Here is a 25,597-nt window from a genome sequence, read left to right as displayed (position 1 = left end):
CCACACGCCCAAGGCTGGCTCTCACCCCCTCAAATGTACGGCTTTCCTGAAACATTTACCCACTGTCTGTCATGTCGTGATCAGTCTGTACAGGGATATCCCATAAATGCCAGGGCCTCATACTTGCCTGCCTTAATCACCCGGAGAGAGCCTAGGAAACAAGAATATCTGCTCCTGCAAGAAGCTGTGACGGAGAGAAGGTAACATGCCTTCACCCTGGGGAAAGCAATGGGATGGCTCTTCCCTCTTGAAGAAAACTCATTTAGGAGCAGTGGTACTGGAACCATATTCCTGTATACACACGAGCGGAAAGCATTCCACCAGCTTGTTTATCCCAAATATTCCCTGACACAGTGCTGAGCATCCAGCCAGATGTCGGGCATCACTACTGTACCCATCAAGATTGCTTTGGTGGGGACTCTCAACAGTTCCCTGACCTTTTGAGAAACAATGAGGACTCCTTCAGAATAAGCCAAGACAAACCCGTCAATGTGTGGTAAAAAAAGTGTGGGAGTTTTTTGGGGGGTCTGTAAGGGCTGAGAGACCAGGGCAGTTCTGGCACTTTTTAACTGTAATGATCGAGAAAATCTTGTTAGGTTACTGGGGCAAGGGGTTAACTGCCCAAGCTATTTCTCTCTCTCTCCTTCTACCCTAAACTCACTACCACAGACAGCCCTGAAGGAGCCACCTCAACAGCCTCTAAAGCTGGCTGCCCAGTAAAACTCCTTGTCCAACACCCACAGGCCATTCTGCTGTCAGGCCGGCAGCCCTACCACTGTCAGACTTGGCCCCGCCCAGGCTGGCCCCACGGCTGTGTCGTCTCCTCAAAGGGCATCAGCTTCCCCAGCATCAGGGTATGCTTGGAATCTGGGTACCAGGCATCCTGGATTAAGGAGGAGAATAAATGGAAAAAACAAAAAAACAAGGTTTGGGGCTACACTGTCACTTGACATAATAACTGGATTAAAAAAAAAAAAAATCACCCAAAACGAAGAATGCACTGAGAATAACCCTACAATCTACAGCACTTGTTCTGGGCCCAAGCCAGGCAACGGTACGATACAGTAATGTCCCAGTGAAGCTGGTGTTTCTCCCGTCCCAATCATTTCCACACAGGCGACAGAACGATCACGAGTGTGGCTCTGCAGAACTCTTACACCCCAATGGAAAGGCGGCATTTGCATACCATTCACAGTGAGCCTAGCCTTGTGCGAGTAGGTGGAGCCGAAGTGGTTGGTGATGACACACTGGTAGCGGCCCTCGTGCCCGAAGGTGACGCGGCGCAGGTGCAGGATGGTGGTGTACTCCATCACCTCCCCGTCCTGAGCGCGGACGTGGGCGAAGTTCTCCATGTCAGCGTTGGCCAGCACCTCGTTGTCCTTCTTCCAGGCGAACGTCATCGGGGAACTGCTGCTGCTGGCGGCTGAGCAAGTGAAGCGGACGTCCTTGCCCACCACAGCTGTGGTCGTCTCTGGTTGGGTGATAATCTGTGGCTTGGGTACGTCATCTGGGGTGAGAAGAGCCAACGTAAGTAACTCAGACTTCCGGACACAGGGACCAGCTGCTGTTCACGCGCAGGAGAAACTGAGTCAGACCCGAGCAGTGACCAGTCCTTTCGGGGTCCCTGTGCACCCTAAGCTGTCAGGGACTTGCACCGTGGCTGTCTGACTGTATCCAATTACAGATACGTGAATGGTGATCCCTCCATGGTCACGCTCCTCAATTCAAACACATCCACTGGTAGTCAGTTATCAAAGCAATCCGCAGTTTCCATGAGAAGGCTACGTACACTTACTCACTGTCACACAAGACTCAGAGAGTCAACCATGAATGCAAGGGCCTCACCCACAAACTTTACTCCAAAGGGAGAGGGGATGAAGTACTTCCAGAATGTCAGAATAAAGACATCTGAAAATCTGCACTTCCTATTAAAGCAGTGACAATATAAGCAAAAAATGATCACAATCAACTTCTTCGGAATCTTAGAAACTAGCTAAAGGCTAGAACAACCCATGAAGTGTTAATTCAAGAAAACACCTGAATCTCAGGAAGAAAAGTGAGCTTTATGGCATTATAACCTACCCGAAGTCCCATCCCTCTCTCTCCAGCTCTATAGTAGCATTGAGACTCAGCAAGCCTAGCAACCAGTGAGGGGGGCAGGGTGAGCTGCGCACGCCCACAAAAGCTGCATCTTCGGGGCTTGCCTTTTGTTCCACCTGATACAGTTTGCTCAGCAAGGGAAGCCCTATCCCAGGGGCATGTGGTAAAAATAATCAGCAGTCAGGGCTGAGGCAGAAGTATCAGTTGGAACCACTGATAGGCTGGCCAGGAAACTGCAAAGGAAATTGGGTGAATGAAACGTCATCACCAGGCTTTGAAAAGGGCAACATGTTCCCGAGGACCGAGAAGGCCACCTGCATGTGCAGCGCTATGTGTATGTCCAGGAAAGACCTCAGAGGGTCCAAATTTCTTCCCTGTGACCCTCATCGAGGATCAGTGCAAACAGGAAGTGATGGCACACCCCCAACACACAGCAGAGATGCTGGGCAAAGGACAGGAGGCCTGAAGTAATTTAAGGACTCTGTCCAGTCATTAGCTAACCACTAAGCCAACCACAGAGGGACTAAAGTGGCTGCACAGAACAGATTTTACAACATGTGTCCACGAAAGGCACTAAACAAGTAAACTGTAACAATAAACTAAACAACAAACCCCAGGGGAAGACACAGGGAAGATCTGATTTCCAGAGTTGCTACACTATTTAAAACACTCATTTATCAACAAAGAAAAAATAGAAAAAAAAACACACAAAGCAGTCAATAGAAACTGTCCTTGAGGAAGTCCAGATCTTGTACCTACTAAAAAAACACTTTAAGTTGGCTTTCTAAATAGGTACACAGAACTAAAAGAAACCACGTCTAGAAGGAAGTATGTAAATCCGTTCCCACCAAATAAAGAATATCAAGAAAGAGCTAGAAATTGTAAAAATGAACCCAATATACATTTGCAGTTTAAAAGTACAATAACTGAAATAAAAAATTCACGAAAGGAGCTCAACAGCTGAACTGAGCTGGCAGAAGAGTCAGGGAAATTGGGACAGGCCAACTGAGGTTATCCAGTCTGAGAAACAAAAGAATGAAGAAGGTGAGCAGAGTCACAGAGACCTGTGGGATACCATCAGGCATAACAACATACAAATAATGGGAGTCCAAGAAGGAGGAGAAAGAAAAAGGAACAGAAAGACTATCTGAAGAAATCATGGCCCCAGACTTCCCAAGTTGGATGAAAAGTTTGCATCTACACATCCGAGAAGCTCAGTGAACACCAAATGGAATAAATTCAAAGATCCACACCTAGAAGCTTCATAGTCGAACTGTGCAAAGACAAAGAATCTTGAAAGCAGCAAGAGCACAGCAACTCTTCACATACACGGGATCTTCAATAACATTAACAGCTGATGTCTCATCAGAAACCATGGAGGTGAGAAGGCAGTAGGAAGACATGTTCAAAGTACTGAAACAGAGACTGTTAACTAAATTCTGTATCCAGCAAAACGATCCTTCAAAAATGAAGGAGAAATTACGACATTCTCAGATTTAAAAACAAAAAAACAGAGAGGGCTTCCCTGGTGGCGCAGTGGTTGAGAGTCTGCCTGCCAATGCAGGGGACACGGGTTTGAGCCCTGGTGTGGAAGATCCCACATGCCACGGAGCAACTAGGCCCATGAGCCACAATTACTGAGCCTGCGCATCTGGAGCCTGTGCTCCGCAACAAGAGAGGCCGCGATAGTGAGAGGCCCGCACGCTGTGATGAAGAATGGCCCCCGCTTGCCGCAACTAGAGAAAGCCCTTGCACAGAAACGAAGACCCAACACAGCCAAAAATAAATAAATAAAAAATAAAAATAAAGGAATTCCCTTAAAAAACAAAAACAAAAAAACAGAATTTACAGCTATCAGACCTGCCCTACAAGAAATACCAAAGGGAATCCTTCAGGCGGAAATGAAAAGACGCGTCAGTAACTCCACAAACAAAAAAAAAACACCATTAAAGGAACAACATAGGTAAATACGTAAGGACTTTTGTTTGTGACTCTCTTCTATTCCTTTTCTTTGAGGAACTCTCTTCTGCTCCTCTTCTTTGAAAATATCAACAAAACTGAATAATACATAGTTACAGTAGGGTAGGGAAAAGAAGAGAGAAAGGAGAGAAGACTCAAATGCTAATCAAAGAAAGGACAATACTACCAACCTTACAGCAACAGACAAGAATACAGAGGAATACTATGAGTAACTGTACACCAACAAATTAGATAACCTGTCTGAAATGCACAAACTGAAAGCTGACTCAAGAAGAAAAAGAAAATCTGCATAGATATAACAAGTAAAGACAATTTTAAAACTTCCTACAAAGAGAACTCCAGAGCCAAATGGCTGGTGAAATTTACCAAACATCTAAAGAATTATCACTAATCCTTCATAAATCCTTCCAAAAAAGAAAAAAAAAATAGATGAGGGGTGAACATTTCCTAACTCCATTCTATAAGGTTAGTATTACCTGATAACAAAACCAGAGAAAACAGAAAACTGTAGACCTTTATGAGTAAACATATAAGAATTCTCTACAGTCAGTAAAACCAAGAGCTGGTTCTTTGAAAGGGTAAACAAAATGGACAAACCTCTGGCCAGGCTCACCAAGAAAAGAGAGGACCCAAATAAAGAAAATAAGAAATGATAAAGGAGAAATAACAACCCATACCACAGAAATACAGAAGACCGTAAGGTAATACTATGAACAAATTCATATATGAATTTGGCACTTGTATATGCCAGCAAATTCGACAGCCTAGAATAAATGGACAAGTTTCTAGAAACATATGGCCCACCAAAACGGAATCGAGAAGAAACAGATAAATTGACCAGATGGATCACTAGGAGTGACGTAGAATCTGTAAAAAAAACAAACACAAAAAACCTCTCTACAAACTAAAGTCCAGGACTAGGATGGCTTCACAGGCAAATTCTACCAAACACACAAAGAAGAACTTATACCGATCCTTCTCAAACTCTTCCGAAAGACTGAAGAGGAGGGAACACTCCCAGAGACATTCTATGAAGCCACCATCACCCTGATACCAAAATCAGACAAAGACACTACCAAAAAAAGAAAATTACAGGCCAAATCTCTGATGCAAAATCCTCAACAAAATATTAGCAAACTGAATGCAACAACACAGAAAAAAGATCATACACCACGACCAAGTTGGATTCATCCCAGGGTCACAAGGATGCTTCAACATACGCTAATCAATCCATGTGATATACCACATGAACAAAAGACAAAAACCACATGATCATCTCGATAGATGCAGAAAAAGCATCTGATAAAATTCAACATCCATTCATAAGAAATCTTAACAAAGTGGGTACAGAGGGAACACATGTCAACATAATAAAAGCTATTTATGACAAACCCACCACCGAGTATATAATACTCAACAGTAAAAAGCTGAAAGCCTTCCCGCTAAAACCTGGAATAAGACAAGGATGCCCACTCCTACCGCTTCCATTCAACATAGTGTTGGAAATCGTAGCCCCAGCAATCAGACAATAAAAAGTATCCAAATCCAAATTGATGCCACCCACAAGGGCTTAACTTCCGAAACATACAAACAGCTCATACAGCTCAATATCAAAAAAACAAACAACCCAATCCAAAAACGGGCAGAAGACCTAAATACACATTTCTCCAAAGAAGACATACAAATGGCCACCAGGCACATGAAAAGATGCTCAACATCGCTAATTATTAAGAGAAATGCAAATCAAAACTACAATGAAGTACCAACTCACACTGACTTGAATAAAAAAAGACCTTCTGTAAGCTAAAAAATAAAAATACTTATTTGTTAATAAATTATAAGAAAAAAAATCTCAACAAACATACTACCAAACCAGGGCTTCCCTGGTGGCAGAGTGGTTAAGAATCTGCCTGCCAAATGCAGGGGACACAGGTTCGAGCCCTGGTCTGGGAAGATCCCACATGCCGCGGAGCAACTAAGCCCATGCACAGCAACCACCGAGCCTGCGCGCCACAACTACTGAGCCCAAGTGACACAACTACTGAAGCCCACACACCCAGAGCCCATGCTCCACAAAAGAGGCACCGCAATAAGGAGTAGCCCCCACTCGCCGCAACTAGAGAAAGCCCGCGCAACAGTGAAACCCAACGCAGCCAAAAATAAGTAAAACAAAAATTAGAAATATAAATGAAAAAACAACAAAAAACTAACAAACCAAATCCCATAACATATAAAAAGATGTTATACCATGACCAAGTTGCACTTATCCCAGGAATGCAAAGTTGTTTTAACATCCAAAAATGTAATACACCATATCAGTAAAATAAAGGGAAAGAAATCACGTGATTCACCAGATGCAGAAAAAGCATTTCACAAAATCCAACATAAAACACTCAACAGGGCTTCCCTGGTGGCGCAGTGGTTAAGAATGCACCTGACACAGGTTCAAGCCCGGGTCTGGTAAGATCCCACATGCTGGGGAGCAACTAGGCCCGTGCGCCACAACTACTGAGCCTGCGCTCTAGAGCCCGCGGGCCACAACTACTGAGCCTGTGTGCCACAACTACTGAAGCCCGTGCGCCTAGAGCCCGTGCTCCGCAACAAGAGAAGCCACCGCAATGAGAAGCCCGTGCACTGCAACAAAGAGTAGCCCCTGCTCACCACAACTAGACAAAGCCCGCACACAGCAATGAAGACCCGGCACAGCCAAAAATAAATAAATTTATTAAAAACAAAACAAAACAAAACACTCAAATTAGAAATAGAAGGGAAATTCATCAACTCAATAAAGGTCATCCATTGAAAACCCACAGCTAACATCATACTTAATGGTGAAAGACTGAATGCTTTTCCCCTAAAATCAGGAAAATGACAAGGATGTCTACCCTCATCCCTTCTATTCAACACTGTACTGGAGAACCTGGCCAGGGCAGTTAGATAAGAAAAAGAAAGAAAAAGCATTCAGATTGGAAAGGAAAAAAACTACCTTTTTGCAAATGACATGATGATCATATATTAAAAAAATCCTAAGGAATTCACCGAAAAACTGTTAGAACTAATAAATGATTTCAACATAGTTACAGGATACAAAATCAACATAAAATTCAATCCCATCTCTATACACTAGCAATGAAAATTTAAAAATGAAATTAAGAACTCCATTTAAGTAGCACCATAAAGAAAAAACACCAACAGGAATAAATTTAGCAAAAGAAAGTGAGACCCATATAACGGAAGCTATAAAATTTCATTGAAAGAAAGTGAAAAAGAGCTACAAAAAGACGGAAAGACATCACATGTTCACAGATTGGGAAGACTTAATATTATGATGGCAATACTCCCCAAATTAATCAAGAGGTTCAATGCAATCCCTATTTCAAAATTCCAGTTGTCTTTATTGCATAAATGACAAGCTGACCCCAAAATTTATGGGGACATGGGAGGGAACCATAATAGAAGAGTCTTCAACCAGAAGACCAAAACTGGAGGACTATGTATGAGCTAATAAAATTGTGCAACTCTTAGAAGAAAACATAGGTGTAAATATTTGTGACCTCGTCTCTGGCAATAGTTTCTTAGATATGACATCAAAAGTACAAATGACAGAAGAAAAAAAAAAGAAAGAAATTGGACTTAATCAGAATTTAAAACCTTTGTGCTTCAAATGTCAAGAAAGTGAAAAAAACAAAAAACAGAAAAAACCCAGCCACAGACTGGTAGAAGATATTGGCAAACCTTGTATCTGCTGAGGATCTAGTATCCATAATATATAAAGAACTCTTATAACTCAACAATGAAAAGACAAATGACCAATTAAAACATGGGCAGAAGATTTGAGTAGCGTTTTTCCATGGCAGATATACATATAAGTCCACTAAGCATGTGAAAACATACTCAACATCATTAGGCATTAGGGAAATGCAAATCAAAACCACAGTGAGATTCCACTTCACATCCACTAGCATAGGTACAATTTAAAAGGCAGTACCAAGTGTTGACAAGGATGGGGAGACATCAGACTCCTCATACATTGTTGAGGGGCATACGAAATGGTGCAGCCACTTTGGAAAACAGCCTGGCAGCTCCTTAAAAAGTTTAGCATGGAGTTACCGTATGACCCAGCAATTCCATTCCTAGTATATAACCCAAGAGATTTCACACACAAACTTGTACGGCAGTGTTCATAGCAGCATTATTTATAATAACCAAGAAGTGGAAACCACCTGATGAATGGCTAAATAAATGTATACCCATACAATGGAATATTTATTCAGCCACTTAAAAAGTAATGAAGTACTAAAAATACATGATAAAAAATTTATACTAAGTGAAAAAGGCTAGTCACAAAAGACTATGTATTGGAGGATTCCATTTATATGAAACATCCAGAATAGGTAAATCATAGAGACCTAATGTAGAGGAGTGGCTGCCAGGGGAGGAGACAGAGTGACTGCTAATGGTTTTGTGGTTTCTTTTCTGGGTGATGAAAATGTTGTAAAATTAGATAGTAGTGAGGGTTACACAACTGTTCCATGTTCTAAAAACCACTGACTTGTACACTTTAGAGGGGTGAATTTTATATGTAAATTATACTTCTCTTTTAAAAAACAGCTTTGTTTAAATATAATTTCCTTACAATATCATTCACCTATTTAAAGTGGACAATTTCACGGTTTTTCGTACATTCACAAATATGTGTAACCATCATCACAGTCAACTTTAAGAACATTTTTCATCACCTCAGAAAGAACCTCTGTACCTTTAGCTATCATCCCTCTCCCTCCACCCCTCCCCAGCCCTAAGGAACCACTTATCTACTTTCTACCTTTACAGGTTTTCCTATTTTGGACATTTTATGAGAATGGAATCATATATAACATACAGTGTTTTGTGAATGACTTCGTTCACTTAGCCTTATATTTCAAGGTTCATCTATATTGTAAGACTGATTCCCTTTTATGACCTAATAGTAGTCCTAATTGTATGCCTATACCACATTTTATTTACCCATTCATCAACCAATGGGCATTTGGGTCCTTTCCACTTTTTGGTCAGTATGAGTAATGCTGCTATGCACATTCATGTACAAGTTTTGACGTGGACATACATTTTGTTTCTCTTGGGTATTTACCTAGGAGTGGAACTGGCGGGTGATATCGTAACTCTACGTTTAGCTGTTTGAGACACTTCCAAACCGTCTTCCAAAGCAGCTACGCCATGTTGTATTCCCCTCCCCCAAAGCGTAGGAGGCTTCCTCACCAACACTTGTTGGTATCTGACTTTTTGATTCTAGCTAGCCTAGTGGGCGTGAAGGGGTTATACTTGCATTTTATAAAAAAGGACTGGGAGATTCCCACAGAGCTTGAAACTTTGATCTCCTGCCAAGTGTTTTCATGATTCCCATTAGTACTTGATGATTGTTTGGGTTGGAGCCTGAGTGAAAATGTGGAGGTGGCTCTGAGAAATGTGTCAAAACTGCTACATCTCAGAATACGCCAGGGCCACAGGCCGGAGGCTGGGGGCAGCGTGTCCCAAGTCCTGCCGTGGCTCCTGTCCAAAGGGAGAGGTTATGCCCTGTGGCAGGAGACAGGACGGAGGGGCAGAAAGTGCAATTTCAGGGAGCTCTGTTACAACAGAATGGTCAGGGACCAGAAACCCAAGGAACAATGGATGGCACGGCTATTCCATCCTAGGCAATGGGGGGCCATGTGCACAGTGCCCATGAGAATGACAGTAAAGACAGCTGATTTGGCAGGGCTGCTCCCACGTTGATAGTGTACTTAAGGCTTCCTGCTGGACTGGGTCAGGAGAAAGGAAAGCAAGCCTGCTCTCAGAAGTGATGGAGGTGCTGGTGAGTGGGCGTGTGAAAGGGGGCCACCTGTATCTTGATGTCAGCAGGCACACTGGCTACTGCTGTGCCCAAAAAGTAGGACAGAGAAGTGGACCACTGGGGTCCCCAGACCCTACAGGAGCCCCTGGTTGGGAATATCACACCCAAGGCTCAAGGCAGACCAGAGGGATGAAAGGCAGCAGGACGCACCTGTCCAGCAGTTCCAGTCAGGTCCGGGAATGCCACCCTCGCTCCTGCTTAGAGCAGAAACCAGCAACAACTCAAAATTCATCTCGCTCTTTGAACACATCTTTCTGACCACGAGGCTGCATCCTCTCTATTTGAGTGTGGTGTGTGGTGCCTGTGTGCACGTACGTGTGAGTGTATATGTGTGTGTGTTTCTGTGTTCAGATGCTCACCATTTTCTGTGCTCTTTGCAGCCAAACTGGGATCCCAACCACCCCTGGTCCAAAAGATGGCAAGACCTACATGCCAACAGTCGGGAGGAAGAAAGAATTTAAAGCTACCAGTGCCGATTCCAGTGCTTTGGAGACACAGCAAGAGCACAAGTCAACATGAAGGAATTCTTTTTACTACAGCAGCTGTTCTCCTGAGACTCCTTCTTCCTGTATTTAACCTTTCATTCTTGGGGCTGGAAAGAAACACACAGGAAAACCCCAGCCTCCTATGCTGAGTAAATTCACAGCTAAATCCGGGCACCAGCGCTGGCCTGAAACAACACAGCCATCTTCCTGTAACTGATTATTTGCCGTGTAACTGAAGCAGCTCGTGCTTGCTCCTGATTAAACGCACGCACTCCAAGAACCACATAATGAGGCGACGGCACCGTAAACACTACGTGTGGTTTCAGTGGGAAATAAATTGTATCCAGCAGCTGATGGGTAACCATGGGCTAGGGCTAGGGTTGACTCTGATCACAGGAATCACTCCCATAGTGAAGCCTCCTGGCCTCCTTACCCTTTGTGGAAAATAAAAAAAAACCACAAAGACAGTCTTACCACACACGAAACTCTCTGGCGGCACGGCAAAGATGCTCTGGCCCTTCAGTGACTCTGGGTGGGCACAGGTGGCTGTCACGAAGCCCTGCAGCGTCCTGCCCAGCAGCCACGGGGGCAGCCACTTCAGCTGGCAGTCGCACAGGAAGCTGTCGCTGCTGATATGGCTGAAAGCAAGACAAAAGGGTCGTGTGAAGTGTGACCGCAAAGAAGGGATATCTGCCTCTGTGCCCCGAATGACCCATCGCCTCCGATCAGCTTGTGCCGTGAAAGTCAGAAAGCTTGAATGGGAGATGCTCTTTCTTACGGCTCCTCTCCTGCGACCTAGAGCGGTAAGTACAGTCTACCTGGAGACTGTGAGAAAACGCAGCTTCTGGCTCAGTGGGTTGGATTCTGCATCGCTGACAGGCCGCCAGGTGATGCTGACTCCGCTGGTCTAAGGGCCACACTTCAAGTAGCAGCCACCCGGAGTTCACACGTGTCCCACGACAGCCACTGCGCTCATGTGACCCCAGGGATGCCGTCTCCTGGCCTCTGAGCATCCCACAGACGGGAGTAGCACAGCCTCCTCTCTGCTTTTTCCCACCCCCCCCGATAAGCCACTTGGAGCGTCTAAGCTCCATGCGAGGCTCCGATCTCAAGCCCGAGAAGGGCTCCCTTTTCTGTGTGGCTGCTCTGTTTTCATCTGGCAGGGCTGCACGTTTCCTTGCATCCAAATGTCAGCCTCGCGGGCGTGCTCCCCTCTTGTTTGTGTATTTATCTCCACACCAGCGCTATTCAGGAGGCCGGCAGGATTCGGCTCCGCTCCCTAAATAGTGCCTGTGAGTTAATTGCCACTGCCCAGGGAGCATGAGAACGCACAACTTGGGTTTTGTGAGGCTCCAACCAAAACAGAGCATATTTTCTTTCTCATTTCTCAGCAACTGAGGATCAGCTTTTTCAACAGAAATCGGAATCGCCATCTCTGCGGACATTCCTTCCTGAGGAGTCACTCGAAGATAAGTCAGCTGAAGGGCTGAGCTGCCGTGTTCCTGGAAGACCTCGGGCCGTGAGCTCAAGAGCGGAGGTTAGCCCGGCACGGGGATGGACACAGGACTTATTACATGCGCTTCCCTGGAATAAACTGTCCCCGGTACATGGTGACAAAAAAGGAGTACCGGGATGCTCTGAAATTCCAAAAATGTCACATGGGCCAGTGATAGAGCAATGGCCTCCCCCACCCTCACCATATTCCTCAGGCCCCTTTCTCGTTCTTCATTTCACTCTGACCTTCTAATGAGCAGGGAAACCATCAAACTAGTAAACAGCAAGGCAGAGAGAACCTGAAGGCAGAGAACCCAAGGCAGAGACGAAATGACATAGAATCTGCTCTTCGCTCCTCTCCTCACCGTTCCCGAATGAGCTGAGCATTTTAAACCAAATAATTTTGGGAAGTGCTCATTCAAGACTGAAATAATTGAGCACAAAGCCATTATAACAGGGATGCTTGCCCATATTTGACCTTACAATCAGCCCTAGGTTTTGTATTTGATGGGTGGTAGGGCTGTGCTTAGCGATACGTGGAGAGAGGCTCTGTTGAGGAGTTACTGTAGGTGGTGGACAGGCCCTCACAGGTGAGCGCGAAGAAGCGGCTGAATCACACCAGCCTCTGGAGAGCTTCCCAGGGCAGGCTGTGTGGTGGTCGGGAAGGCTGCCGCCAGGCACAGGAGAACTCCCGAGCCCAGGCGAAGAGTGGAAAGGGCCTCTCCCCCTGTCAGAAGCACCGACGGCTTCCCATCAAGGGGCATCTGACGTGCCTGCCCCTTTCCGCAGGAAGGCCTGGGCACTACACACGGAAGTCTAGGGGAGGACACTGGCCATCTCGGGGAGCCTTTAGCCCGTTATGTCGGGGACAGGGACATATTTCATTCGAACCACAGGAACAAACTGGAGAAAACAAATCTGACGTTTCTCCTTGATCAGAAATGTGTTTGGAAAGGGTTCAGCTTCACGTCATGCGTTCAGGGCATTTGCTGGCCGAGCTCCCTAGAGAATTTCCTGCCTCCTCTGCATGAAACCCTCCTCACACCGAGGGGTCCAGACCTTAGAAGACGGCAGGTACTCAGGGTGGACAGAAGGCTGTCCTAAAGAATGAGTTAGGATTAACGGGATGGAGGGAGAGAAATGGAGGGACCCGGTGGGACACCGACCTCCCCTCCACACGCACGCATCACCTCCGAGACCAAGCGTAGGCCAGACGGGGGATCGCTGGTGACCCCAAGGCTCTGCAGCTTCCCGCAGCCAAAGGCACGGCCATTCCGGGCCCCCGCCTGCAGCCATCCCGGCACTCCGCTGGCTTATATCACACATTTTCATGATTCCAACACCAAATGTGTTTCTAATCATCGCTTGTGGAAATTTACCCAGAGGATGACTAAGTGCACAGCACAACCTGCCTTGATCCAATGGGGGAAGAAAATGACCAAGTGGGATTAACCGTTTCTCCCATCAGAGGACTGGGCCCACGGCCAGCCCCAGCTGGGTACATGCAGCGATTGATGGGAAGCCTAGGCAGGGGGCCAAGGCTGAGCCTCCAGAACCACACAGATGCATCTGCGGGGGAGGGGCTCCAAGCACCTGGAAGGGCCCAGTTAGTCCCAACTAGAAAACTGTCTCAGGAAACCTGAGTCTTCAGGAGGCCCAAAGGAAAATCCTCTCTCCCTGTCCTGCTCTCTTTCTCTCTCTTCCCTTTAACTGGATCTTTTTTACTTCCAACATGTTATTTGGAAAGTTTCAAAGACAGAAATGCTGGAGGGAAATGCACCGTGAACACTCACAGACTCACTCACTTTGTAAAATCTGAATGTTCTGTGATACCTGCTTTATCACATATCTATCCAAGTGTCCATCCTTCCACGAACTCCCGTTCTAAGATCAGGACCCTTACGAGAAAGGGCACCAACTTGACAGACTTCAATCTCGCAGGACACTGAACGTCGTGAGGCCAGGGCCCGTCCACCTCGCCTCCCCTCACGCACCCCTGGGAACGCCACCGGGGCCTCTTCCTGCTTCGGTTTCCAACTATGGGGACTGCACCCCCCTACTGCCCCATTCCTCCCCTCCCCGCTGCCACCGAGGGTCCACCAGGATTGGCCGCAGGGACGAGGATGAGCTCAGGGTGCAAAGACGGCCATTGGCATGCCCGATGTTCTCAGCACTTGTAGGAACCCAAAGCTGCACCTTCAGGGAACTAGACATTATGGCTCAGACTCAATGGCTGCAGAATCGGACTCACGTACAGGAAGAAGAAAGGAAACCTGCGTGTTGCTACCTGAATACTTAGATGAGCTCCTCTGCCAGAGACTAGGACACAGGCAAGCTCTTCTAACCCTTGTCGCCCATGGGCCCACACGGCAAGTCTGCAGCGGCAGCATCACGGCCCACAAACACCATGGGGGCCCTGGGAACACACGTGGGCTGGGCGTCTCCTCACTATCCCACGGTACGTGCCACCATCCCACGGAGAGCTCTGCCCTGCTCACAGCCCACCCAGATCTTTTAAGAAGCCCCTCTCAATACAAGCCCTTCATTGTAGGCACCCCTAAAAGATGAAGCACTTGTCCTTGACGTAATGAAAGGGAGGATTATCCATTTACAGAAGAGAGTTTGTTTCACATCACCCAGAGCAGCGGTTAGTCGACGACGGCCTGCAGGCCCACTGCCTGCTTTTGTAAATAAGAATTTACTGGCACACGGCCACACCTATTCGTTTATGTCTTATTTATGGCTGGTTTCTTGCTACAAGAGTCAAGTTGTCATGGCAGAGGCCCTGTGGCCCAAAAAGTTGAAAATATTTACTGTGGCCCTATAAGCAAAAGTATACTGACCCCTGATTCAGAAGAAGCCCCCAGAGGGCATTTTTTTCAAAAAGACAATTGAACTTACAGACAACGATAAACGATCACAACTATTATATAAAATAGAGCATAATCCAATGAAGGCACTTCTTACTCGGAAATCCTCTACTCACGCCAACTGGGGCCACAGAATCCCCGGTACTTACAGCTCTTTAAGATTCTTCATCTTCACAAAGGCATCAAACTGGACAGACCTGATTGCATTCTCTCCAAGGTTCCTGAAAAAGAACATTCTCTACTTAGGCAAAGAAACTCCAGGCGCCCTTCAAGTCAGCCACATGTTTGAGCCACGACGCTCAGGGATTTTTCCTGACAGCCCAGGCTTCGCCAGCGAACCACAGACACGAGCCAGACACCCGTGTCCTGTCCTAAGGCCACTGTAAGCGGCTATTATTTCACCTACATTGACACGTGCAATAACTCTGGAACGAGCCAGCCTTAAGGGTGGCATCAAAGCTAAGCCAAGGCCCGCTCAGCAAGTCAACAGGCAAAACTTTCCCAACAGAATTGTGGCCGCACTTGATTCAAAGACAAAATACCCTAAGAATCAAGTACTAGAGGCATCCGCCTCGGTTGGTGACACACGGACGTCTCAGGGCTGGCTCCGTCCTCTTCCTCCCAGGCTCTCAGAGGCGAACACACCAGGAGGAACCTCCCAGTTAAACCCAGCGTGTACTCAGCACTGCTGCGCTGCTTTAGCAGTATAAAGGGTCCTGGTGGAAGTGGAAGGGAGCCCAGGGCCTGAGCAGGCCCAGGCAATGGGGAGGCCAGGCAGGAGGACGGCATTTATCTGAGCACCGAGTGGCCATATGTTCTGTAACCATTTCTGGCATAGGCAAAACGAAGGCCAAAGTTGAAGCTGACTTAGAAGGAAGCAGCTGGTGTTTCCAAATAGCCTGTCTCAGTTTACAAAGATGCTTTTAAATTGCTCGCAGACTTCCCCGGCAGCCACGTTTGGCAGGCCTGTGGGTCAGGGAAGGTACTCACAGGTGCTCCAGACCTTCCAGCCCCGAGAACGCTCTCTTAGCCACGGACTTGATCTTGTTTCCCGACAGAGTTCTGCAGTTTCCAAACATCCAGAAACAGAGGTGGGGTGGGAGCGGGAGGGAGAGCAACAAGGGAAGGTGGGGAGAAAGAGAACACACAATTAGGGTGGTGCTATCTGATAAGCCTGTCCAGGGAGAGGCAGGTGGAAATCTGACCCCTGCCGAGATTATGCATCTGAGGTATGTGGGCCCTCCCCCTTCTGAAATGAGATACTTTTATCTTTATTAGAATTTAACAGTGATGACAGGTAGGAATTGCATGCGTTGTCTCGCCAAAAAGGCCCCTTGCAATGTTAAGTGGAAATCACCTTGTCCAGCCTGGGCTCTCTCTCTCTCTCTAAGGACCACCCTGGGGGGAGTGTAGCCATAGTCCCACAGGGGAGAGAGAACTCACCACTGCTCCAGCGAGAGGAAGCAGTCAGGAGGAAAACTCTTGGAACTAAAAACTACCACCCACTTCTGAAAGCTGCCTTCTGGGGATAAAGGTCCCCAGAGGAGGCAAGAGGAGGACAGGACAGTGGGTATCTATGGAGACGGCCCCCCAGCTCCGGGGCACACGCTGGCAGCCAGGATGCGGCCACAGTGCGCTGCACCCCTGCCTGCGAGAAGGCCCCTCGGCTCTTCCGCAAGAGCCCGGGTTTTAAATGATGCCAACGGCCCGAGGTTATTAAATCCTAGATAGACAGGTCCTCAACGGTCAGCCCCCCAGGCTATCTAATGCCTGTACCTGGACTACCTACCCATGAGAAGGGGGGTCTCGCTTCCAGAGAATTCCAATCACAGTCTCATAAGTGACTGTCAAGAGTTTTCTCAGAAACCCAAATCTGCCCCTGCAGTACACATGGAAGAAACGGATGCCTCTTCCATGGGCTGTCATCCAAAGGGAAGTCTGTGTTGGAACTGGGGTAGGGGTGGCACCTAGAGTGGCTGGACGTTGGGAATGAAAAGCATCAAGGTTCCAGTTTTCCCTCCTCGTTATCAGATGCTCTGATGAGAGCCCACCAAGGAGTTCCCTCTAACTGCTGCTGGCACAGGAAATTCTGCCAGCGAGCACCTGAGGTAGTGCTGACAAGTATGGGGCTCTTTGACGATGGTGTCCACCGGGACTCTCCAAAGGGTAGGTTAAGAAGGACATGGGCTGCTGGGAACCAGCTCCTGGGAGGTCTCAGCACCGCAGGTGTGGGACAGGGACTCCTAGGCACTGAGGGCAGGTGGTCAGGAGAAAGCCTTACAGAAAGGCAGGCCGGCTCAGCCCCTCGCCAGGAGGGGAATTCCTTGTCTAGAACCCACCGAGGACCAGGGGAAAGATCTCGACTAAAGGCCAGATCTATCTTCAGACCTTCGTTAAGACGGGACCCACAAGGGAAAACAGCAAGCACACAGCCCTCCCTGAGAAGAGGGAAGAAAAGAAATGCGAGCCTTGAAGAAAACCAAAGACGGCAGGGCAGCCTGGCACCGCCTGCCACACGGGCCCCGGGCTCCCACCCAAGTGCCAAAGGCTCCTGGGGCCCGGCAGGCAAGGACCAGGAGGCTGCCTCCGGGAGATGGGATCACACACACAGAGGACCCAGCCCTCGCCAGGGGACTCGGAAGGCAGCCGGACCACAGGGCTGCCGCACCCCAAGTGCGTCAGGATGGGTGCCCTCCCAGGTCCTCTGCTGATGCAGCCCCCCTGGCAACTCTGGGCTCGGCCCTCAGACAAAGCAGCTCTGTGCCCTGCCTCCGGAGGGTAAAGGAGCACAACGGCCAGAGAGCCCTTTGCCTTCTCCTCTGGGAGGCGGTCTGCATGGATGTGAGAACAACCTCACCCAGAAAGCGTTTCCACAACTGCACCACAGAGCAAGTCCAGCCAGCACCAGCCTGCAGGGCACCAAAGCCCGGCGCTACTGAGAGCACTGCCAGCCTCTCACTCACTCAGATGCCCCAGGCCGAGCCACTGCGGGCTCCAGGTCCTAGTGAACGGTATTGAACTGTTTAGTGAAATCTTCCGTAAACGAGATCCAGGAAAAAAAGCTGTGCTTTATATCATCCATTAAATACTAGTCACGTTGGCCTCTCCTACCACGAGGGCAGGCTGTTACTCCTAACGGCGACAATACCAATAAAACAAACTCTCAGATGCTCGATTATCCAGGAGCGCATCTCCTGTTGGTGGATTACAGTAGGTCCTCACATTCCCCAGCAGGCGTCTGCGGGTGGGGGCCGGGGCTCGGCTGGCAGACTGCGGTTCCAGTGACAGGCCGCTGTGTGCGCACGGGAGAGCTGGGGCTGTGGGCCAGGTGTGTCCCCGTGCCTGTGTGCCACGTGCCGGTGGGCAGCGGAGACGTGGCGCACCTGATCGATGGCTCCCGGAAGGCAGAGCCGGCCCCACGTCCCCCGCGCCAGCGACGTGGAGCAGACGGCGACCCTGGGGATCACCTATCACACCCTCTCCCCCAGCCCCGCCAACCCAGCCAAGGGTCTTCCGGCTCTTGCCGCCTTCACCCCAGGAAGGCTGAAGGGCAGCGGCTACTGCTGTGTCACTCGGCCCCCTGCCCCCAGGAATGCCCCGGAGAGAGCTGGAATCACGGGGCGGCACCTGCCTCCTCTTCGTCCGCAAGTGACCGAACCCTCCCCTCTGCGGCTGACCTGTGCTCCAGAAACCCTGCCTCCCCTACTCCCCGGGCTATGAGCTCAGCAGGCCCCCAGCAGGTGTTCCAAAAGCATTCTGCAAGGAGGGGCGTCGGGTGGGTGCGTGTAATGAACGCCCTGCCAGGAAGCTCCGGACTCAGGAACCCTCCCAAATGGCTGTGTTCAGCAGCTGGAAAAATGAAGGGCAGGGCAGGCTTCGCAGACGGAAGCCTTTTATGGCTCCGCTGCTCACTTGTTCCTTTCCTGGAAGACGTTTTAGTTTCGGGCTGCCCTCGGGCACGGCAGGGAGAACCCCGGGTCCTCAAGTAAGAGAGTGCAGGCCAGCTAGCGTGTCCACCTTCCCTTCTGAGGGAGGTCTCTGACCTCCGCCCCTCAGTTGCTTCCACCGCCGAGCCCACCAGAGGCTCTAGAGGGACAGCCCCCCTCCTGGCTGATGTGAGCCCCCCCCCATTTGTAATGGGTCCGACAGACTCACCCCCAGGCCGCTTAAACAGGGCCTCTCGGTGGCACGGCCACGCCGCGGAGCGTCTGCGCATTGCTCTGGGGAGACCAAAGCAGCACGGGTTCCTCCCCGCTTCATTCAACAAACGCTGACTCAACACCGTTAGCCGTTAGGAAGGCGGCTCCAGGCTGCACACAGGCTGGTGTATGCGGAACCAGAAGCCCGGCGTCCCCAAGGGCCAGGCACACCTCACGAGGCAGGAAGAGCCTCCACGGCCCGCTCACAGTGCTTTCTAACCGGAGCTGTGCGCCCGGATCACAGGAAAGCACGGGCCTTCCTTTTCCCCCCTTAATATGGAAGATTTCACACACCCGCATAGGCAGACGGGAGGGTGTCGTGAGCCCCACGTGCCCGCCACACAGCTACGGCCATCACCTGATGGTGCCAATCCTGTTCCGTCTCTGCCCACTCCTCACTCCCAACCTGGGCTGGACCACTGGGAATATCTATCACATAGTTTTCTTTTTTTATCCAAGAAGAGGATTCTTTTTTTTTGTCTTTTGCAACATAACCACAACACCATGGCACCTAAGTAAATGACTGCATATATTTAATCATATTAAGGAACCACTGTCACTGTCCCAATTTCCCCCAGTTGTGTGCATCTCTCTGGTTTTTTTGGAAAAGGATACAGGAGCCTCCAGGCCCAAGATCCTGATCAGTGGGGCTGGGTGGGAGGAGACGACACTGCATTTTACAGTGTCACCGTGAACCCACTGCTTCCAAACACCCACGTCAAGCGGGCAGTGCAAGCAAGGGTTACGGGCACTCGTGCTGCCTTCTTGGGACTTTACACAGGACTGTTACCCTAGTCCAGTGGGTCAAACACCGGACTGTTACCCTAGTCCAGTAGGAGAACTTGCTGGGGAACAGACAGCAGGCGATTAGGAAGGCGGCTCTAGGCTACGGACAGCGAACGGCTTTTGCAGAACCGGAAGCCCTAGTGCCCTCAAGGGTCACCGCCCCCAGCTGGCAGGGAAGAGCCTCCTGGAAGCCGCGACACCCAAGAACCGGCTCCAGGTTCCACCGCAGGGACAGGCCCCGCAGAGAAGGCTTGTGTTGAATGGCTGCGCAGGCGCCCAGCCCCCCGGCTCCACCATCCCTGCAGCTGCATCCCGAGCTTGAGGCTCCTCTGGTCAATGACAGGCCTCTGTCCCACCCCGTCGTGCTGTCCTGGCTCTTCCCAAACCTGCTGGGTAAAGGGCCCAGGAGGTGGGGGAGAAAGGAGCATTTGTTTAGGGGAGAAAAAGAAGGCCGACAGGCATTTGGGACCCACTATCAGAACGCAGGAGCCTCAAGAAGAGAACGAATCCTCAGACAGCCAAAACGGCTGACGCGTGCAACTCCCAGACTAGCAAACGCGTGAAAAACCCCACTTTTCAAAACAAATTAGAAACGTTAACTCTGCAGAAAGCCCCTGCCTCCACGGGCTTTCCCGGAGCCTCGCCCTCCACTGCTGCTTTCAAAATATTTACTTTATCCTCGTGCTCTGCTCGGCTCGCCGTCACCACAACAGGCTGGGGGAGACGGAGTGGGGGCCGTCTTCTGTCTTGTCCTCCTCCAATCCCTCCCCCACAGCACAAGGCTTCGGGGCAACACGGGTGAGTCCCAGGCCTGCCGCCCACCGGCTGTGTGATCTTGGGCAAAATCCCTTCCCCTGTGTTTCCTCATCTGCAGCGCGCGCGCGCACACACACACACACACACACCACACCCCCCCCACCCCTCGCAAATTCTAGGAGCATAGAAAAACAAACCCCAAACACCAGAAACCTTGAATAAAAAACAGCTACTGTATGGTCATGATTGTTTCCATTTACGATTATGATTGACAACAAAAGAGACTGCCCGAAGACTCAAAACCATCAAGAGTTACTTGGCTTTAGACGTTTAGAATTTCTAGAAATTCGGTAAGAGGGCAAGACTCCTTTGAGCAAAGAACAACAAAAAAGTTGTTTTCACATCAGTCAAGAATTGAACAGGAGAAAAGACCCAACAGGCCTCCAAACACCAGCTCTCTAGCCCCAAAGAAACCAACACCCAGGGCAGTGATGAGGTGGTGGGTCAGGGAGAAGGTGGGATGCCTTCTGCCCCCCTATTCAGACTTTCCTTCCCAAACAAAAGAAGATAAATGTGCCAACACTCCCAGGGGCGGGCGCAGAACACAGGGTGTAGGGGCCCGTGGAGCCGTCTCCATGCACCAGCCCCACGGATCTTCCGACGCCCAGATACTCACAGCTTGCTGAGGCTGTCAAGCCCTGTGAAAGCACCACTGGTGTCCTCGATTGTCCCCGAAATCTCGTTGTGGTCCAGGTCCCTGGGGAGGAGACAGACAGAAAGCTCACCATTCAGTCTGTGGCAGGAAGAGAGACTCACACCCATTCTGCCACCTTGAAGAAGCTCAAAGCATCTCGGTGTGTTCTAGGTGCCCAAACGGAACATCCAGTTAAGATTAGAGGCGTGGGCTTCCCTGGTGGCACAGTGGTTAAGAATCCACCTGCCTATACAGGGGACACGGGTGTGAGCCCTGGTCCGGGAAGATCCCACATGCCGCGAAGCAACTAAGCCCGTGCGCCGCAACTAGTGAGCCTGTGCTCTAGAGCCCGCAAGCCAAAACTACTGAGACTACGTGCCACAACTACTGAAGCCCGCGTGCCTAGAGCCCGTGCTCTACAACGAAAGAAGCCACCGCAATGAGAAGACTGCGCACCGCCATGAAGAGTAGCCCCCGCTCGCCGCAACTAGAGAAAGTCCACGTGCAGCAACGAAGACCCAACACAGCCAAAAATAAATAAATTGATTAATTAATTAAAAAAAAAAGATTAGGGGCATGACCACTCAGCCACCCTGCCGTGAGAACTGGCTTTCTCAGCCTCGCAACACAGCTGACGTAGGCCTTGGACTGGCAGCTCCCCAGCTGCATGTGCTGCTCCCCAGTGGGCACATGCCAGGCCCCAGGGGAAAGCCTGCTTTGGAATCTGCCCCCAAAGAGCGGATTTCTGTCCACTGCTCTGAGAATGAGTCCGAAAGGTTCCCTAAGGTTCCCACCTGCTTTCACCCCAGCCAGGGTCCCTTTCCTGGACTTGACCGAGAAACTGCAGAAGGCACATGGAGGAAAGGACAGGGAAGAAAGAGGCCCCAGCACAGGGCCCTCTCTAGTGGGTTTGGCGCCCAGAGCCCGTCTCCCCCCAGGGCCTGCACAGGTGCTGACTCTCAGCCAGGGACGACATCTGGGTGCTGAGTCAGACTGGTGACCCAATTGCCAAGACCAGAGGACCAGGCCAACTTTTCGGCCCAGTCTCCGCCAACAACGCAAATCACAAGGCCAATGACTCAGCTTCCTCCCCCAGCTTCCAAGGGCAGGTCACCCCAGCGGGCAACACACCCCACCTGGCGACCAGGCCCCCATGCTGCCCTGGGCTGGCCCGCTCCAACTTTCCACCAGCTCAGCCACACCTTCCCCTCCTGAGCCTCAGGAGACGCGGGCCAGGACCAGAAAGGATGCTGCTCTCGGCTCCTGTGAGCGCCCGCGGGGAGGGGAGCTCAGACCTTGGAGAGAAATGCTCATTCTGACCTTTACTTTACAAGCGGAAGCTCAGAGCCGAGATCCTGAGGCTGGAAGGGCCTCGTCCTTTCATCAGGTTCCTCCCATTATCTTGGTCCTGAAACACCCGGGACCCGGGGCTGCTGCTCTGTGTCTCCCTGCTCTGAGCCCCAGCTGCCAAAGGTTTTTTCTCACTTCTCTGGCCTCCTGAGTCTGAACGTCCCGGCCTTGTCATTCAGCACTGCCATGGCTCCGAGGCTGACCTCGGCTTGAGCAGCCTGGCGTCGGGCTCTTTCTCACTCCTCCACGACGGCCTGGCAGGAAGCCTCTGCCGCCTCTGCTAAGCGCAAGTGCAAAGGCCTTCCTCCCCGGCACGCCGGAATAGGCCGCTCTTTCTGCAGGGGGCATAGCTGGGAGGGAGGCCTCAGACCCCACGGCCACTGCCTGTTGAAATCCAGATGCCGCTCCCACCGTCCCCAACCCCCGCTTTATGGCTGCTTGTTCTGTTGCCTGGAAGTTCTCGAAAGCCCAGAAAAGCCCAGAAAATTTGAAGTCCCAGAAAAGCACCCTGCAGCAACTCCTGGCAACTCCCTCCACCTCACGGGGAACTTCGAGGGAAATGACATGATCATCTCCATTGTGTTAAATGACCCTAAAAAGGCTCCGGGAGAGACACGGGATTCCCTCATCACCTCTTCTGGAAACGGGCGTCCTGGATGCAGGCTATATGCTGAAGAAGTTGAGACGCTAGCCCAAGACACGAGCCTCAGGATTGCCCTGGCTCAGATAGGAAAACTCAGAACTGAAACATGGAAGTCGCAGCGGGAAGGCTCAGGATGGGAAAGACGGCCCCAAGGCTGCTGATCTGGGGGCGGCAGCGCGCAGCCTGGGGAACCTTTCCCACTGCCGGACCCCACGTCCCGCCAAGCGCACTGCAGGAACCAGTGCGTGGTGATGACAGTTTTCTTTGAGTCGTCATCACTCTAGGCACCACCCCGGGGGGAATGAGGGACACTTTTCTGCTCAACTAGCTCTTTTTCGATTTATTACATGAAACTTTGAGAGTCTGGCACACATCACAGGTCAGCTTTGGATCTAATTGTGACTCAAGACCAATGAGAAGGGAATGCAGTGAAGCAGCTGGTGTGCTCTATTCTGCTCTCCCACCAACCCAATGGGGAAGGACGTACAAGACGCGCAGGCTTTTGAGTCCCCGGAAGGCGCCTTCCGCGATGTGACTGATGGAGTTGTGGCCGAGGCGTAGGATGCTCAAGCTACTCAGGTCAGCCAGGCTCTCCTCATCCAGCCGGGTCAGATTATTGAAGGACAGGATCCTGAGGGAGGGGAGGGGAAAGCAAACATCGCAATCAGGTTGCACGGCACTGCCCTCCCCCTCTTCTCCCGAACGTACAGCCATGGTCGGCCAGTCACCTAGGTCCCAGTGGGAAGGGATACGCCCACGAGGATCCGAGGGCAAAATGGTCTCACAGCTAGAAACCCACCAGGGCTTGATACCCATACATTTTGACTCCTGGAAGGAGGGCTGTAAACTGGGAGCACTACACAGCACAGGGCCATACAACAAAGAACCACAAGGCTCCAACCCCTGCATGCACCTGGTGTCCATGGCTGGTCCTGATTCAGGCCATGACAGATCTCTCATGGCTGTGGCCTGAGACTCTGGACAGGACGCCAGCGGGTTCTCATAGTGAGCAAGGGAGCCGGACAGCCTCCCAGCATTGGCCAGCAGAGGGCACCACCAGCCACTGCCTGGAACAAGCCTTCCTCACTGAACTGCAGGCCTCACCTGGGCAGCACCCGGGGGACCAGAGTCTCCCATCCGGGCTACCTTGCCCTCACCCAAGCCAGCCTCTTAGCATGATCCCCCTACTGTAAGTAAGGAACACACCCCCAATCACACACCTTCCCTGAGCATCAGAATCAATCTTTCTTTCCTCCCAGCACAGTCCCTGCGTCTCTGACATAGCCCTGGGTTGGTTACTTAGCATATTAGTCATCTATCCTCAAAAAATGGAATCTCTGGGCTGGGGCAGGAGGAAGGAAAATAAATTCGGAGAAGATCAGCAAGTTTTTAAAGGTAGCAGGGAGTGACAGTTTTTCTCTCCTGGAAAAATAAGTCATGGTGCCTGTCAGTTGCAGAGACCTGGCAGGAGATCAAAATTACATCCTCACCTGCAATTAAAGAATTTAGTTTAAAGGAGGGGCGGGACACACACGTGGAAAGCAACTCTGAATCTGGCTCCAAGGTTACCTGGGTGTCGGGCAAAATGCTAGGCTGGTCGGGGGACGCTCCCGTGACCTTCTCTGCCCCTTTGGAAGGGCACAGAAAGCAGCCGGAGGCGGCACAGGGAGTGCGCCCCTCACCGCTGCCTCAGCAGCAGGGCGCACACACCCTCTGCGATTCAGAGCCTGTGCAAGTACGGGGCCCCCGGGCGCTGAGAAGACCTCTCCCGCTTCCCTGTGGCTCCTAGGCCTGGACAGCGGAGAACCATGGGTCCTGGGAGTTCCCTAGCGGGGTCAGGGCCTGAGGGAAGAGTCTTTCAGAAGCCATCCCATTCCACGTGAGAATACCGGGCAGGTGCACTGCCTGGAAGGGTCAGGAAGCTAAACCCAAAGGGTACACACACACACACACACACACACACACACACACAGACACACACACACACACAGACACACACACACACTCTCTCTCTCTCTCTCTCTCTCTCTCTCCAAGGAAAGCCAGCCACAGGAAAGAGGTGGGACTATTGATTTCTGCATTAGGTAATGATGGACTCACTGAAATATAAACTCCAGGTCAGAGTGGGGTGGGTGGGGAAGGGAGGGGGGGAAGAAGGAGGGGAGCTGGTGGAGGGGAAGAACGTGGACAAATAGATAAAAACACTAGCTGCAAGACTCAGCACTAGGTTTAAACATCCCCTTCAGTTTGCCTGCTGAGGGCAAGAGACAGACAAGAAAGCCAGGCTTGGCACTTGTAATCACTCACCTCAGTGGGTGAGCCTTTCCCTACAGTCAAGCCTAGAAAAAAG

At 50.4% G+C, this 25,597-nt stretch overlaps 1 protein-coding gene across 2 annotated transcripts in view; it reads right to left on the bottom strand.

The window, feature by feature from the left end:
- The window catches only part of LRIG1 (leucine rich repeats and immunoglobulin like domains 1), a 119,829-nt gene that overhangs the window by 5,762 nt on the left and 88,470 nt on the right, over positions 1 to 25,597 (bottom strand). Inside the window, exons 8-13 of one of the 2 annotated variants that reach the window (XM_030867661.2) lie at positions 23,735 to 23,878; positions 21,237 to 21,317; positions 15,810 to 15,881; positions 14,969 to 15,040; positions 10,930 to 11,093; positions 1,187 to 1,507 (exon numbers count right to left, since the gene is read on the bottom strand). In XM_030867661.2, coding sequence (XP_030723521.1) covers positions 1,187 to 1,507; positions 10,930 to 11,093; positions 14,969 to 15,040; positions 15,810 to 15,881; positions 21,237 to 21,317; positions 23,735 to 23,878 — 854 coding nt within the window. Of the gene's footprint in view, positions 1 to 1,186; positions 1,508 to 10,929; positions 11,094 to 14,968; positions 15,041 to 15,809; positions 15,882 to 21,236; positions 21,318 to 22,048; positions 22,111 to 23,734; positions 23,879 to 25,597 lie in introns of those variants that run through there. The other variant, XM_060308691.1, reaches the window with a different exon arrangement.

The sequence above is a fragment of the Globicephala melas genome, chromosome 11 (assembly GCF_963455315.2).
Source record: "Globicephala melas chromosome 11, mGloMel1.2, whole genome shotgun sequence".
NCBI lineage: Eukaryota > Metazoa > Chordata > Mammalia > Artiodactyla > Delphinidae > Globicephala > Globicephala melas.
This window is presented reverse-complemented; position numbering and strand designations above follow the sequence as displayed.